Source organism: Pollicipes pollicipes, unplaced genomic scaffold (assembly GCF_011947565.3).
Source record: "Pollicipes pollicipes isolate AB1234 unplaced genomic scaffold, Ppol_2.1 Scaffold_2555;HRSCAF=2994_pilon_pilon_pilon, whole genome shotgun sequence".
NCBI classification, from domain to species: domain Eukaryota; kingdom Metazoa; phylum Arthropoda; class Thecostraca; order Pollicipedomorpha; family Pollicipedidae; genus Pollicipes; species Pollicipes pollicipes.
This window is the reverse complement of record NW_023596136.1, coordinates 7,889,227-7,905,940: the sequence shown is the minus strand read 5'-3', so window position 1 is coordinate 7,905,940 and position 16,714 is coordinate 7,889,227. Positions and strand designations below refer to the sequence as shown.

Below are 16,714 nucleotides of genomic sequence, written 5' to 3'. Positions count from 1 at the left end.
TTTTGATCGAGAGCTCTCTCCCTTTGATATATTATGGTTTCGGATAGTTCCCCTTTGCTCGAAGGGTCCTGCGTTTGGTCATGTCCGTGAACTCAGCGATTTATTCAGCGATTTATTCAGCGACGAACTCTGATTTGTATAAAATGGTCTGAAGGTCAATGATGTCACGAGAACATGGAAAATGACCTTTATTTTGTAATATCGTGATCTTCGAGGTTCAAAGCTGGGTCAAAGAACGGGGATCTCGATATCATTCAAAAATTACCGGCCAATTTTAAACCTGCAAAAATCGGAATGTTCATCACAGAAAGAACTAGCGTCCGTCATAACGTCCTGACCTCTCAAGGTCATCCTTCAAGATCAAACGTGACCTGAAAGGACGAGGAACTCAATATCACCCAAGAATTACGGGCCGATTTTAAACTTGCAAACATCAAAATATTCGCCATAAAAAGAGTTGGCGTCCGTCAAAAAGTACTGGCATTTCAAGATCACCCTTCAAGGTCAAGCGTGGGCTAAAAAAACCAAGAACTCAATATCACCTAAAAAGTACGGGCCGATTTCAAACTTGCAAGCGTAACAATATTTACCACCGAAATAGCTAGCGTGCGTCAAAAAGATCTGACCTCTCAAGGTCACCATTCAAGGTCAAACGTGGATTCAAAGGACGGGGCACTTCATGTCATCCATTACGGGACGATTTTAAACTTGCAAATGTCAGAATAACCAGCATAGCAAGAAATAGTGTCCGTCAAAAAGTCCTGACCTCTCATGGTCACTCTTCTAGGTCAAACACGGGCTTAGAGGACGGGAACTCAATATCACCGAAAACTTACCGACCGACTTTAAACTTGCAACTGTCAGAACATTCCATACAGAAAAAATAGCGTCCGTCAAAGGCCCTAACCTCCCGAGGTTACCGTTCGAGGTCATACACGGGCTAAAAGGACGGGGAACCCAATATCATACAAAAATTACCGGCGGGCTTCAAACTTGTAAATATCAGAGTATTCAGCACAAAAAGAGCTATCGTCCATCCAAAAGTCCTGACCTTTCAAGATTACCCTTCAAAGTGAAACGCGTGGCAGGACTTTTTGACGGATGCAAGTTCTTTCTGTGGTGAATATTTTGGTGTTTGCATGTTCAAAATCGGACAGCAATTTTTCGGTGGTATTGAATTCCCCGTCTTTTGAAACCACGTTTGACCCTGACGGGTGACCTTGAAAGTTCAGGACTTTTTGACGGACACTAGCTCTTTCTGTGGTAAATATTCTGATGTTAGTAAGTTTAAAATCTGCCGGTATTTTTTGGGTGATGTAGAGCTTCACGTCCTTTGAGCCAGCGTTTGACCTTGAAGGGCAATCTTGAGTGGCTTAGGACCTTCTGACGAGCGCTAGTTCTTTCTGTGGTGAATATTCTTATGTTTGCAAGCTTAAAATCGGCAAGTAATTTTTAGGCGATACCAAGTTCTCCGTCCTTTGAACCCACGTTTAACCTTGAAGGGCGACGTTGAGAAGTCAGTACGGGCGCTGCTTCTTTCTGTGTTGAATATGCTGACATTTGCAAGGCTAATCGACCGATAATTTTTGGGTGACGTTAAGTTTTGGGTGATATCCCGTCTTTTGAGCCCGTGTTTGACCTTGATGGGTGGCCTTGAGAGGTTAGGACGTTATAATGGACGTTAGTTTTTTCCGTGTTGAATATTCTGACATCTGCAGGTTTCAACCGACCGGTAATTTTTGGATGATATGGAGTTTCTGATATAGGTGATATGGAGGTGATATGGAGTTTAATTTTCGATGTTCTCGTACCAGAATTGACCATGACACCTTCTTTAGAAAAAAAACTGGAAATCGTCGCTGAATAAATCGCTGAATAAATCGCTAACTTCATGGACATGTTCCGGCCGGGAATTCATATGTCAGCCTGCCGAGGTACTACCGATCATTTAGAGCCCACCACATTGGTCTAGGATTCTAGGATTCTTTTTGCTTGCTCTGAGGGCCCTATACTTGTTGACGGGAAAGTGTAGGCCTCCGTGGCACCCATGACCGCTAAGGCTGCCTCCCTACCGGTCTTGGTGCCTTCGTCTTAGAGCGGTAGTCGAATATTCGCTGATGAATTTTTACGCGCAATTGCCGAACGTAATTTTACATGCCGCCTGTGTCGTATGTGTCATTTCCATTGGCTATTGGGTGTGTGATACACTCACGTTCTTAACATATTTGGACACCAGGACATGCTGCACCCCTTTATAACAAAAGAGAATTATGCACTGGTCATCAGTCATCAGCTGATTACATCGCCCAGCCGGCTGGTCGTAAATACATAAGCTAGGAATCAAGTCCATGATTGGTTTTGGTGGTTGTTGGCAGCTAGCTCAAGTTTATTTTACCTGTTGTTCCGAAACACGTAGCCTCAAAATCACAGCATTTAGCGTGCTTCGTAAAAATGAGTGAGCTCTTTGTATATGTATATGCATGCGTAGCACGCCTTGCTTTATAGGACTGCGCACGGTAAGATGGGTTTCTGTATTTAGTAAATGAATTAACAAGTAAATGCAAACACACACACACACACACACACACACACACACACACACACACACACACACACACACACACACACACACACACACACACACACACACAACACACACACACACACACACACACATGAATATATATACGTGTATGTATATAGATATAATATATATATATATATATATATATATATATATATATATATATATATGTGTGTGTGTGTGTGTGTGTTGTGTGTGTGTGGGTGTGTGGGGTGTGTGTTTGTGTGTGTGGTGTGTGTGTGTGTGTGTGTGTATGTGTGTGTGTGTGTGTGTGTGTGTGTTACATAAGACTTTTCTTAAAATGTAGTGACCGAAATGCGAGGATGTTTTTTGGATGGGGCCCCAAACTCCAGGGGGCCCCACAATATTGCGTATACCCCCCCCCCCCCTTGACGAAATCCTGGATCCACCCCTGCTGCCATTCGAATACTACGCGTGGATGCCGTTGGAATCTTCATCGGCGGCGCTTAGCTGGCACGTAAGTGATGCCCCTCGTCCACCAGTAACGTCTGTCGTAGACCTTCACCATCTGCTCCACCTTTCTACTGCTGTCGCTGCTGAGAAAGGGCCTCATCAGAGTGTTTGGTGCGGCAGATGAGTCGCGTGGATACGACAGCGTCACCGGCTCCGCTCGCTTCACGTGATCCGGGTTGTGTTCGGCTCCTCCCCCGCCGGCGTCTTAGCTCCAAAAATAGCCGGGGCGAGTTCGGATAGCCCATTAACAGTGAAGCTGCCATCTGTGTATTTTCATATCGTGCTCTTTGGCTCTGGCGGACCCTGTGCCTGCTATCCTCACCCAACCTCAGCCCCAGCGTCCGGTGGATCCGCGCTCAGATAACCTCAGACGTTGGTCCTCCTCCTGGTATCATCAGGTCGGCTCACGCGCAGGAGCCGCGTCCCAGGCAGCGCAGCACAAACACCGCCAGTTGTGTCGGATGATGATATATTATCGACGAATGATGCCAATGAGTGGGAGGGGGCCGCGACCTGGGCGGCCCGGCGGCGCCACCGTCGCCAGCGAACCACTCCGGGCCGCGACCCCGACCCAGATTGTTGTCGGATAACATTCCTCAGGCGCTACTGGTGAAAACGCTCGCTGGAGTCGCGGCAAAGGCACCGCTGACGGAGAGGTATATTAGCTGACGCGCCGCGATCCACTATAGGGGCGCTTTAGACGAGAATCCGTTTCTGCCGTTTTTGGGGGAGGGGAGGGGCGCTCGATCGGGAGACAAGGTGTTGAAACCTGGAATAGAATGTATAGATATGTGAACTGAGAAGGTTCCCGTACTGCCTGCGACAGGCAGCAGTTCACATCGACATCGATGCGCATTGCGCGTTTCGCCGGACCTGTTCGCAGGGCACCTGGTGCCGCGCAGCGTCTCGTCTTGCTTCCCGCCTGGGCATCGGAGACTGCATTGACGGACACAAGCACGGACACGCGACGAGCGTGCCGCCCGCCCGCGCCGTGGCGGCGGCGCGTGGCCGATGCCGGGCCTCGAGTCCGCCGCGTGCCTTCTGAGGCGGCGCCGGGGCCGGAGCGACGCGGCTGCTCACTCGGCTGCCTCTTCCTCGGCCATGTCCGAGGCGCCGTCTTCCGGCGGCGGCGACGTCTCGGGCACGTCCGAGCCGGCCTCGCCGCCGGCGTCCGAGCCGACCGCTGGCGACGGCGACGGCGACTTGGCCCCCATCTCAGCCAGGCTGCCCTGCGGTGGCGGACGGACACGTGATCAGGGTCACAGCCAGGCTGCCCTGCGGCGGCGGGCGGACAGGGGACACGGACAGCACTGTCTGAGAGCGGAGGTGGCGTGCGGTACCGCGGGATCGCCAGCGAGGCCAATGTCCTCCTGTAAGCCACGACAGCCGGCCCGAGACTCATCAAGCCTAGCCGGTGAGCCCAGACACTGCTGTGGTAGGTTGTGGCAGGACAGCCTGCTGCTGGCGCTGGAGATGCCTTTGCTGCAAGCACCGAAGAAAGACACGAGTCGGTACCTTGTGCACCACGCAAATCCCGTTCCACTTGGAGGGAACGCGTACCGCTGATGAGTCCGGTCAATGGTGTGACAATGCGCATGTGACGGAATGGCGGAGCCCAGCCCATGATCATGAGTCCAACAGCGCTGCGACACAGAGCACATGCCACAGCGCCGGCACATATTTCGCACCGCGTTAGCAACGGTCACGATTGAACCGCCGACTGCGAACATCACCGGAGGCCCAACGCGAGGCCTCACCGGCATCTTCACCAAAACTCAACGCATGAGCCACGTGGGGACAACAGAGACGACACACAGACGGGGCATACACCCAGCATGCGACGGGCCTGATCACGGCCACACACCACCGAGCGGCACCGTAGCAGAAGCACAGCCCAGCCGACGGCCGACGACACAGCGCCACTGCTCACAGGCGGTCTAGCTTACCGAGGAGGCGACATTGCGCGGAAGCAGCACCGTAGCGACCGTGCGGAGACGGGACGCCGACATAGGCCTCGATGGCCGGACCGCCCGAACCTCCGTCGACAGACAGGAGCGCGCGCGCGTGTGTGTGTGTGTGTGTGTGTGCGGCTCGGCATCGCCGCAGTGCAGCGCACGAACGTTTTAAAGCTTGGACAGCCGTAACTACATGATTGCGGCATAAACAGAAGAAAACCATCGAGCACTCATTTAAGTTCAGTTTTGACGTGCAACAGTGTTCCTAGAGACATTTTCCATAATCATGGCTGGAATTTAATTATTATCACAATTATCACAATCAGCATGTACGGAAGAATTGTTCAGTACGCAATCCTGTTGCTCCTCTCAGTGTTTATTTGAATGAGCATTCTAGGTAATTTCAGCCATATGGGATCGCTTGAAACCTTCATTACTATCTTCCTCACCCTAAGATCAAGGTACGAATAGTCGCATCTGGGTTATCATAAACGGACTTGAAGTGTACGACACCTAGTAGTAAAAATAACTTTCCACTGGCCAGAAAAACAGCGCCCTTTGAAACGACGAGGCCTTATTAAAACTGGCAGTGCCGCTCCCTCCCGCTAAATGTAAATGTAGGCCGCCATAAGCTTGCATTGAGTGGAGTGACTCAGCCAGCACGTCATGTAACAAAACCTCAAGACCTTTATCCATCCAGTTTAAGAGCCTAAATTTCTTGAATTTCCACAAATTACCATACCGTTATCAGACGCCTAACAAAGCCCGAGAAGCAGGAATTTCTTTGGGGTCTTGCGGCCTCCTTTACAGATTAACCAAACTGCTACTGGTTAAATCAACTTCAGTTAGAACTCACCACATTTTCCGTTTCAATATTTTACTTGTTGAGCTAAAAAAGGTCACTGGTGCTTCTTCCCCTAAATCAGGCACCACTGTGCACCGATACCCACAAGCTTTGGGTGGCGCTCCAGTCCCCGGCGCCGCATCACCGCCCACCTGCGCCCCTCGCCCGCGGTCGGTCATCCGCGCCCATCGCCCGCGGTCGGTCATCCGCTCCCCGTCACGCGGGCGGTCACCGCCCCCCGTCACGCGCCGCCCTCCTAGAGAAGAGCGGCCTGTGTCGCATCTCGGTCAAATCGAGTCAGCTGGGGGTAGCGAACGAGGCTGCGTTATACGTACTTCTCAAAAAGGGTCGAGACACCTTCACGACAGAATTAGCCGTCGTTTGTAGCACGGCTCTCGCCTGGAACTGGGGTGCAGCGTGCAGCGGGTGCGGCGGGCATTCCCCCTGCGGCGGTCAACACGACACGAACATTGAGCGACAGGCCGCTACGGCTATGTGGCTAGGCGGGGACAGTGCTGACGGAGGCGGCGGCGACGCCCACCTGGCTACTCTCCGTCCGCTTCAGCTCCTGTACTATCTCCTGGTGCTCGTCGATCAGCTTCTCAAGGTCATCTAGACGCTGCGCCGCCTCCGACTGTAAGACCAGGGTCAGCGGGACGTGCCAGAGGTCATGGAGCCTCGTGTCGGCGGGGCGGCGACGGGGTTGCGGGTTGGGAGAAGCTTTAAAGACCGGGGTGTATGTCACGGAATGTCACAGCGCTGTGTCTGAAGACGAATGTCAGTCTGGACGTGGATGTAAGTTATATGCCTCCCTCCCTCCTTCTCAGTATGCTTTCAGATTCGTTCTCCCCTCTTCCAAGCTCTTGATATTGCGTTATATTTCGGTCCGTGTTTTCCTGAACCGTCACCGCGATTGCAATTTAATCTCGGAAAAGTTTAGCATACCGCCCGACAAAACGGACTACTTCTGTCGCTTGCTACGAATCCTGGCGACCATTTCATTTCACCTAGCTTTGAGATGCCAAAAACCTGGGTCGTATTCGCAGAAGCCTTTTGCTGTTAACTTCGTGTCGGCAGCTGAATCGCTGGTAACTGCATGGAAGTCCCTACATGCCACCTCTGGTGCATATATATATATATATATATATATATATATATATATATATATATATATATATATCCGACCGGGCCTTGGTCGCATGTCTCAGTCTTAGGCTGGGCCCAACAGTAACCGTGACAAGACCGCAATCAATCTATTCTAACTGACTTTTTTACAGGTCATCTTTGAAAACTTGTGTTCGGTAAGACGTCATGCGTATATATATATATATATATATATATATATATATATATATATATGTATACATATATAGGCATATGTATATGTTAATATATATATATATATATATATATATATATATATATATATATATTCTCAAAGGTGACCACTGTAAAAAAGTCAGAATAGATTTATTGCAGTCCGGTCACGGTTACTGTTGGGCCCAGCCTAAGTCTGAGATATGTGACCCAGGCCCCAGTTGGAACCATTCTTTCAGGTGGCTGGCGCTAGTCGCTGGATCCAAATGTTCAAAAAATACAAGGGATGAGCTGTCTTTTCTCCGATCACGATGGATGATTACCCAGTTTTGAAACCATCAGTGTTCGAAGGCCGTGCTTAATGAACACCCCCGCCCCCCTCTCTCTCTTCCAATGTTAGGTGAGCCCAGGCCACCGTGTCCAGACTTGACCAGTAGCGACACATCGCCGGCTGTGCACCGCGCCTTGTGGAGCGTGCCGGGGACTCCGGACCAGACTGGACTCGACACGTCAGCCGCGCTCGGCTGCCGCTGCTGCCGCTGGCGATCGACGCACCTTCATCTGGGAGAGCTTGGCGCGGCTGCCCTCGCTGGCGTCGCTGCGGGGCTCGTCCTCCGGTGCAGCCGCGTCGCCGGCCGCGTCCGCCTGGTCCACCACGATACTGCAACGGTCAGGAGCGCCGACGGTGAGGCGGCGAGCGCGCCCTCCGGACACCAACGGGCGGCGTCCTGGTGCCACTGGTGTCACCAGTCGTGGCAGATCGCCGACAGTGAGGCAGCGAGCGCGCCCTCCGGCCACCAACGGGCGGCGTCCTGGTGCCACTGGTGTCACCTGTCCTGCCACTGTCACCAGTACTGGTGGCAGACCGCCGACGCGTTACGGGATGTCTGCGTAGAGAATGGCTGAGGGTCTTACTGAACATGGCAATCAGGGTGATAGGGTAATGTGGATGGAATACGATTCAGCAGGGTAGTGAAGGACGATTTCCCTTACGTTCACCTGCCACTGGTCGCCGACACCAGTGGCCAATCAGCAATGTTCGGAATGGTCTGCATAAGCGACCACCCAGCCCTGCATGCGAGTTATAGTCTAGCCCGCACCGCCGCCCTAACAATGCGGCATCCGGCTTCGCACTTCTCGTGTGTGCAGACTGGCACATGGCGCGGTTCTGCCACCACCACACTGTCCTCATACCATGTCGCAATTTTCCGGCGTTATTGCGTCTTATCACTTCAATTTGTGTTGCCAGGATCACCCGGATCAGGGTTAGGAGGACTCAGCGCCACCTGAGCAATCTACATATCGCGTTGGCTTGACTCACGTGCTGCCCACAGCCGAGACGAATCCGTGTGAGCATTTTGATTTTTTTTCGTGTCCACAATATGAACAAAAAGGCGCTATAGATCCGCCCGAGCATGTTGCAGTTGAGGCGGGACATGCTGATAAGAAAAGAAAACAGAATGTTGTGAAACATCCGATAATAGTGCGTGAACTTAACAAACGCCCTTAATTGCACAGGTGGTCAAATTAATGACGAATAATCAAATTTCGGCCTTAACCCAGCACTGCTCACTTCAACATTTGCGATCATCGAGCGCAGTTTGAGGTAGCCACTGGCCGGCTGCTGGCGTAGTAGGACGCCGAATCGGCCAAAGTTATGAGCCAGACCCGACGGCATGCAGGATTTAGCTGGTTAGGGGGAGGGGAGGGGCAGAGTCGACGCCAAGTCCGCGTTCCCCGGCGACCTCCATCAGCGGTCCTCAAATCGGCGACCGCCACTCGTCGCCCCTCCCACACGCCAAGCCAGTTTGAGGCACGATTTTACGTGCTCGAATTCGGCCGACCACCGAGCCGCGGTCACGTCCCATTGTGAAACGGAGAGGCGGCGTGCTGACCGGGATTTCGCCGTCGATGCGGCCGCCATCGAGCCGCGGGTCGATGGCTGTTTGCTCGACGGCGCTCCGGGTCGACGGCGGCCTTGTCACAGTCGCCCGGCATGGTCGGACACGGCCCGGTCAGCGGCGGACACCGCCGCCCGGCCGGCCGGCGTCACTCGTGCACGGGGACGCGGCCTGGCCAGCGGCGGACACAGCCGCCCGGCCGGCCGGCGTCACTCGTGCGCGGGGACGCGGCCTGGCCAGCGGCGGACACAGCCGCCCGGCCGGCCGGCGTCACCCGTGCACGGGGTCGCGGCCCGACGCAGAGGCAAGCGCGCCCGCACTGGATTAGCACCACCGTAGACCGCGGTCTTAAAGTTGAGCTTCGGCGACCATGCAGACAGACACACTCATGAGAATCGTTCAGATCTGGGTCCTAGAAATCCGCTCGAAGGTCCTTGCTGCTGGGCAGCTAGCGAGAAAGTTGCGGCGATCATTCTAGCTGGCTATTATCCACCTACGGCTAAAGGCCAGGACTAGACCGTGCTGGGATTCTTTTTCTGTTAGAAAATGTTACATGGTACCGCGAGTCTCAGACGAAGGCTTTTTAGAGACATGAGCAATAACAGGAGCACGCTAATATTTTTTTATAAGGCTTAGGCTTCTTTGAGCAATGGCAGACACGTAATTGGATGCATTTCTTGAGAGCAAAAGGCAACCGATAGAGGAGGCGTTCAATGAAATGATGCCTGACATAATGGGCTGTACTTCGAAAACAAATGTACATGTTGCAAACAGCATGGCTTATTGACATATGTCATGCATTTCCCATATATATATATATATATATATATATATATATAAATATATATATATATATATATAATATATATGTGTGTGTGTGTGTGTGCGTGTGTGTGTGTGTGTGGTGTGTGTGTGTGTGTGTGTGGTGTGTGTGTGTGGTGTGTGTGTGTGTGGTGTGTGTGTGTGTGTGTGTGTGTTGTGTGTGTGTGTGTGTGTGTGTGTGGGTGTGGGTGTGTGTGTGTGTGTGTGTGTGTGTGTGTGTGTGGGTGTGGGTGTGTGGGTGTGTGTGTGTGTGTGTGTGTGTCCGTGTGTGCGTACCTTGGAAGTTGATTATTGTCAGAATTAGATCGTTCAACTTACCACGCCACGAAACGACTAGTTGCTTTGCTGCTCATATCGACTAGACTGTATTGCAATGCAGCTGCTTTTAGAGACCATGTCAGCGGCTTGACTTCGTCTATTTTTCACCATCTGTACCCTGCCGCAACCTTTAAAGCCGTTCTCTTGTCAGGTAGAGAACGGCAGACCTGTTGGGCTCGAGGTACAACAAGGTACGAGGTACAACGGGGTGTGCCTTGGGTCCCAGCTAGGAAATCTTATGTCACCGAAAAGGATCACAAAAAACAAAAGCCACAGGGTAGTCGTGTTATTGCACCGCACGGCGCGTTCCAATCCTCCCTGGCGTTTGACATGAGGGGCGGGCAAAACCAGCCCTTAATTTGGACCGGCGGGGCGGCGGGGTCAGTGTCCACGGGGCGTGGTGTTTGGCGGAGATTGCGATGCAGTGCCACTCGTGCTAACAATCACGTGGCTTACGTGTTTTATCACAAGTTTGTCGAAGAACACTTTGAAAGGGGCGCACGGGTGTCGTCCGTGGCAAGGAGTGCTGTTCTGCAATTGCATAAGGTGTAAAATATCTTACAGTGATGTCATACCTACCTCGGTGTCAATGTTATCAGTAACAGCACGGGTCATCTTCAGTTTCAGTAATTCTGGAAAAATATACGTATTTCGTTGGGTATGTTGCTCATCACTTCTTCGTGTCCTGTGAAAAATTGACCTACGACCAAAGAAAAATTGAACAGGTGGAAAAGCTTAACAGCTAACAGTGCTTTCTATCAATAGTTTTTACTCTGAGGCACCATTGTGAGCACACTAAACCGTGTTCAATAAAACATTTGATACCCATCGATTGAATCGGTGCGTTCGTGAAGTAGTGCACGCTCCAAGCCACATATTAACATTTATGGGGAACCCCGTGTACTCCTTTTAATTGAAGTGTTTCTGAGACTAGCGACACGTGGGCATCGACAGCACATAAGAGCGATTCTTCTAACGGAGCTGATGACTTTTTGGATCGTTGGATTGCAGCAATAGTTGAAATGATTCAACTCGTCACCGGCAGCCCAATGCCATTCCACGTGAATTGTCGGGGATGAAAGGAGAAACGAAACGTGACACGCGGGCGACAGCTTCACTGCTCACCATTGGGGCAGAGACGGAATCGGCGCTGCTGTCGCCATGCTGAGACAGACGTCCTACCTCAAACCAAACCAACACTGGCCGTCTCGACCCCGCGCCCGTCCGAGGTCGCGCGCGCCAGAGCGGGATGCCTCGCACGTCTGCTGGGTGGCACGCTCGTCTTGAGCGACGAGTGCTCCGGCCCCGGGGCGACTAACACGCGGAGGTGCCTGGACAGCCTGCGGCAACACTGCCGTGGTTCCGGCCGCGGGGCGCCTCGCACCGCCGGGGGCGACGCTGCCGAGTCCGACGTCGAAGAGCGGCGCTGCCGAGCGAGGCACTCCAGGTCTGGCGGAGGCCCGCGTGCGCCGGGAGGACGTCGCTGCCGACTGGCCCGCCTCTCCGGAGGCAATGCCAACGCTGGCCGGGCGCCGGCGGGAAATCGATGGCTGCCGTGCGCGCACCGAGCGCCGAACACGCGGCGAGCGGCGTACGAGTCTCCTCGCCACCGCTTGGAAGACGTCTCTCGAGCACTGGCTGCGACTGTCAGTCACCCAGACTGCTGGCTTTGCTGCCTCGCCCCGCTGGAGACAGTGGGGCAGGGTCGTTTCAGCGAAAGGTGCCATAGAGACCTAAGTATCTGCATTAAAGTCCCGAAGGTGATCGAAATCGGCGGAAAATTCAACATATCCATGAATGGGAGACCGAAATGACGAAGGGGTCCAGAACTGAGGGACGGAAAGCGTCCGTGTATCATATTCGCCCGTTATATTGAATTCGAACACGCTGCCTGGAGGTTCAGACCGGCTGGCCAACGCTGCCTGGAGCTTCAGACCGGCTGGCCAACGCTGCCTGGAGCTTCAGACCGGCTGGCCAACGCTGCCTGGAGGTTCAGACCGGCTGGCAAACGGCGGCCGGGACGAATGGGCGCGTTCGAACTCATCACAGACGAGCCCATACCACTCGTGTCACGCTTGGGTGGGCTGGCCGGGCTACGCTGTGGGCGGAGAAGACACTTCTATCTCTGGTCCGACTAGGGCTGCTTGTCGGGATGCACTGGCCTCCAAAGATACGGAAGCGTCTATGCTGGAAATGCTTGTTCGCAGTGAAGTGCTCGAAAATGCTCGTTGTCACTGCTTCACTGCACGTCAAGCAGAGATTATTCACCTGCATGGATTGGACATACGTGATTGACCTGCTTCTCAGCTAAGTGCATAGCCTGGGTCGGTACACTGGAATTAGTTAATATGCCGTTCCATTTCTAGAACTTCATTGTTCGGTGTCAATCATTGATGTTGACGTCCCCCGGACCAACCAAGAACCGCAGGAGAGCGCAAGTTCGAGTCAATGTAGAACACACCAGAGGTCCATATTTGGCCACGGTGGGGGTCGTGGTCTTCTGGACCGCTCCAGAAGGTGAGGTGCCTGCAAGGTCCGATCAGGTCATGATTTCGTGGTTTTCTGAAATTTTAGCATCGCTTGACAAACGCTTGATCGTAAGACAGCAGTCATAGCCTTATTCCTCGGAGAAAAACCAGGAGATTAGAGAAAAAGATTGGCTAAATAAATCCGTTCCATCTTTCTCCTGGTTTTGCTCCGAGGAATAAGGCTATTACTACCGTCTTATCCATGTGAATAATGTACCTCGCGAATGCACTGAACAACTTGCAAGCGTTCGATTGTGATGAATTGGAGCTACGCACCTCTAGGGCTCAGTGATGCCCGTGATGCCTGAGAAGGCCCTAAGACTTTTATCACTGTTGCTGCCCTTCGCAAATTTTCCTCGCTGTGGGCCTTTACCTGGCGTTACAGGTGAATGTCGTAAGTGCCCAATGACTTCACTCTTTTCTTAGGCCGCTCCTTTTAAAGACAGCCCCGAATAGACGAGCAAGACCGGTAGCTCTTAGTAATCCAGGAGCATGCCGACAGCAAGATTGTTTGCGGTTTGAGCGATCGTCACCCGAACATTAGCGAGCTCAAAAATCCTGATTGTTTGTAGCAGTATAAATTCTAGAGAAACTTGGGATAATATGCCTAAGAAAGATTGAGATTTATATGTTTGTGATCAGTAGCTGATTATTGTTGTATCCATCGAGGGTTAAACCTAAGATAAGATAAAACACATGCTGAAATCAGCTGTGCATGACTGCTGCTATGGGTGATTATACACCTGTGGTTATGTCTAAAGCTAGCGCAAATTGTTAGTTTCATTAATGCATGAAACTGAACAGCTTGCATTGTTGCAAATGACAGTGCATTTTCGTAGCTTGGAGTAACAGATCAGAAAACTGATCGATAACGATGCTTTAGAGCAAAATAATCGCATTCGCAAAGGCATTCTGACTGCCACACTTATGACAATTTGAAAACGTCATGACCAGCAACCATGTGTGTGAATTTATTCAAGGCACTTTGTTTCTCAGTTACAAGCCATGTAGGCGGTTCTCTGACAAACTAAAGGAGTGTTTTAGCTGGACAACACAGTTAGAACTAGGAAAAACCATGTGGATTTCGCAAAGAAACGTATTCTACCTTTCAAAATTTTGTGTTTTGCGAGCTTCTGTGAACGGACCAACAATTCAGGACAAAATCAGTGACTTGACTACACGTTTGGGAGCATTAGCCAATTGTTGAAAACGGATGAGGTACATTTTGAACACAGTAACTTACCTTACCTGGACCTCTTCCCGACCTACGTGCAATGGAAGTCCCAACCTTAGGTAAGAGAGGAAATGCTGTTGAGTTATAAAAACAGAGGTATGGATCAGCTTATTCATGCTCAGGTAAATGTGTTTTATATTTGACAGTTCCCTGGGTGTGTTCGTATCTTATGTGAATGGGGTACGCTTATGCACGTGGCGACCATTAAAATAGAGCTATAACGTCACTTAGTATTTCTGGTCCAGGTTTTGCTGTCCTTTTTCGATGAGTTGCGTATTTGATTTTTCAGGGGCGTTGATGGAACAAAAAATTGATGTCCGTGAAGTTGGCGATTTATTTAGCGATTTATTCAGCGATGAGTTCTGATTTGTTTGAAAAGGGCACAATCTGAATTATGACACGAGAACATCGAAAGTAACCTTTGTTTGCCACAACAGAAAAACTAGCATCTGTCAAAAAGTTATGACCTAAAGCCACCCTCAAGGTCAAACGCGAGCGGACAAACGGGAACTAGTTTGATGGAGACCAGTCCTTTCTGTGGTGTATATTCTGATGCTTGCAAGTTTAAAATCGGCTAGTAATTTTTGGATCATACAAATTTCCCGGTCCTTTGGGCCCGCGTTTGACTTTGAAGGGTGATTTTAGGAAGTTGGGACTTTTTTACGGATGCTAGCTCTTTTTGTGCGGAATATTCTGATATTTGTAGGTAAGAATTGGCCCGAGATTTTTGGGTGATATTCAGTTTTCCGTCCTTTGAGCGGGTGTTTGGCCTTGGAGGATAACCTTGAGAAGTCAGGACTTCTGACGGACGCTCCTTCTCTCTGTGTTAAATATTCTGGGGTCTGAAAGTTTGCGATCGGCCGGTAATTTTTGGGTGATAATGAGTTCTGCGTCCTTTAAGCCCGCGTTTGACCTGGAAGGGTGACCTTGAGAGGTCAGGAATTTTTGACGGACGCTAGCTGTGTGTGCGTGTGCGTTTGTGAATATTTCTACGCTTGTAGCTTGCAAATCGGTCGGTAATTTTTGCGTGATATCGAGCTACCGGTCATTTGACCCAGCTTCTGATGTCCTAGGTCGCATGATATTGCAAAATAAAAATCATGTTCGATATTTTTGTGTCATAATTCACATTGAAACCCTTTTTCAGAGAAATTGGAACTTATCGCTGAATGAATCGTTGAATAAATCGGTAACTTCACGGACATAAACATACTTACTTCCCCTGTCCAACGTATTTTGCTTGCGATGGTTATTTCACATTCTGTGCCTTTGTGGTTTTTAAGCAAGCATTTTGTTCCAATAGTCAATAGTAATGTTAAACTCAACACCAGCGTATAAGACAAACTAATTGTTGCTTCGTTTTGATCGGAAAAATGTTCAGTGTAGTTCTAAAGATCTATAGATAGTGTAATTTGCATGCCATTTCCATTGGGTGTCTTTTGATTTTTGTGGTCTTCTACTGTTCTCCTTTTTTAAACGTTCTGTTTAGATAGCTATGTTTAACGATCATCACATGGTTTGGCTAAGGAATCGCATACCTAAGTTTATGTCCGTCGACGCTTACACTAGTCATAATGACACGGTAAAAGGTTCAGCAAAATGCACCAAAATATACGTATCCAAAACTAGATCACACTGGGCGTTTTTCAATCAAAAGAACAAAAAAACGTGTTAGTGTCAAAGACATGCCCCGAATCACAATATTCCTGCACCTGAGGCGCCGTAGCACCTTTAGTTGCGGGCCACTATTCCCGTGATCAGCACGACTGCAGTGTTGGCAGTATTGCGATGCACTCATGTTTAGCATATCCGTCAGGAAATGTGACATTCGAACAGTCACACACCGCACGATCTATGCAAACGTCTCAGTTCTGACTGCTGTGCCTAAAGAACTGAGACTGCCAGCGACCCCGCTGCGATGGAGTACTTCCCGTGTGAGGCTTCTGGTTAGAACGTCCCGGAATGTCCCTGATGCGGCTGTTTCGTTACGGTTTCACAGTTTATCTCGTATAGTCTCCCCCATTCCTGCCTGCAATGGCTGATGGCGTTCTTGGAACTAAGATGTGACTGCTAATATCAAAGTTCCAGATGTGTATTGGACGGAGCTACAACAATAACCCTGCATTTTTTATCGAGACAGGACCGAGCGCGAAACGGCAGCAAAATAGTCATTTTTGAACTTCTTGATTAAGCAGCAATGTAATTCCAGGCCATTAAGTCCTGCCGCAACGCTGGTACCACAATAGCGTAGTTATTTCCGTTTATTAATGCGCATTTTGAAGCCCATCTTTGCATTAGTATTTCCGAGGGAAGATAGAATTTGCAAAAACTCGATGAACACCAGACGGACCAGGTGCCGCAGCCTCCTATGCACGCCAAAAGAAAATTTTGCATGGGGTCCATCCCTTTGAATTGAAACTGCCTACATTTCAAAGGATCTGTATGTCTGCGTTACCCATCGCTTTATCCGAGCCACGTCCGTCAACCCGAACCATGCCTGCGCTGGTATGCTGTGCCGCACGGTTTTGCGGAACATTATTTCCCCGCAACCAGAAATGGCGGCCTAAACTTCGCTGGCGATCTTCAAATCATCGCAAGGTCTGTCGACTGTCGTTTCCACTACTAAGTGAAAACTGGAATAGCTTGCCATTTCACTGCTACTGAATCGCGAAAGGCTGAAATGGTTCAGAGCCAATAACCAAAAATCTCGCCACAATAGTTTTGTTCCGGTCCGCTG

General features: G+C 50.5%; 1 protein-coding gene across 2 annotated transcripts in view; it reads right to left on the bottom strand.

Annotated features, from left to right (window-relative positions):
* Positions 1-3,510: 3,510 nt before the first annotated feature.
* Positions 3,511-16,714, bottom strand: part of LOC119102483 (cell surface glycoprotein 1) — a 45,475-nt gene continuing 32,271 nt past the window's right edge. For both annotated transcript variants that reach the window (XM_037225858.1, XM_037225863.1), the window contains 3 exons: positions 7,730-7,835; positions 6,399-6,491; positions 3,511-4,287 (listed from right to left, as the gene is read on the bottom strand). In XM_037225858.1, coding sequence (XP_037081753.1) covers positions 4,135-4,287; positions 6,399-6,491; positions 7,730-7,835 — 352 coding nt within the window. In that variant the 3' untranslated portion in view covers positions 3,511-4,134. The remainder of the gene's footprint in view (positions 4,288-6,398; positions 6,492-7,729; positions 7,836-16,714) is intronic.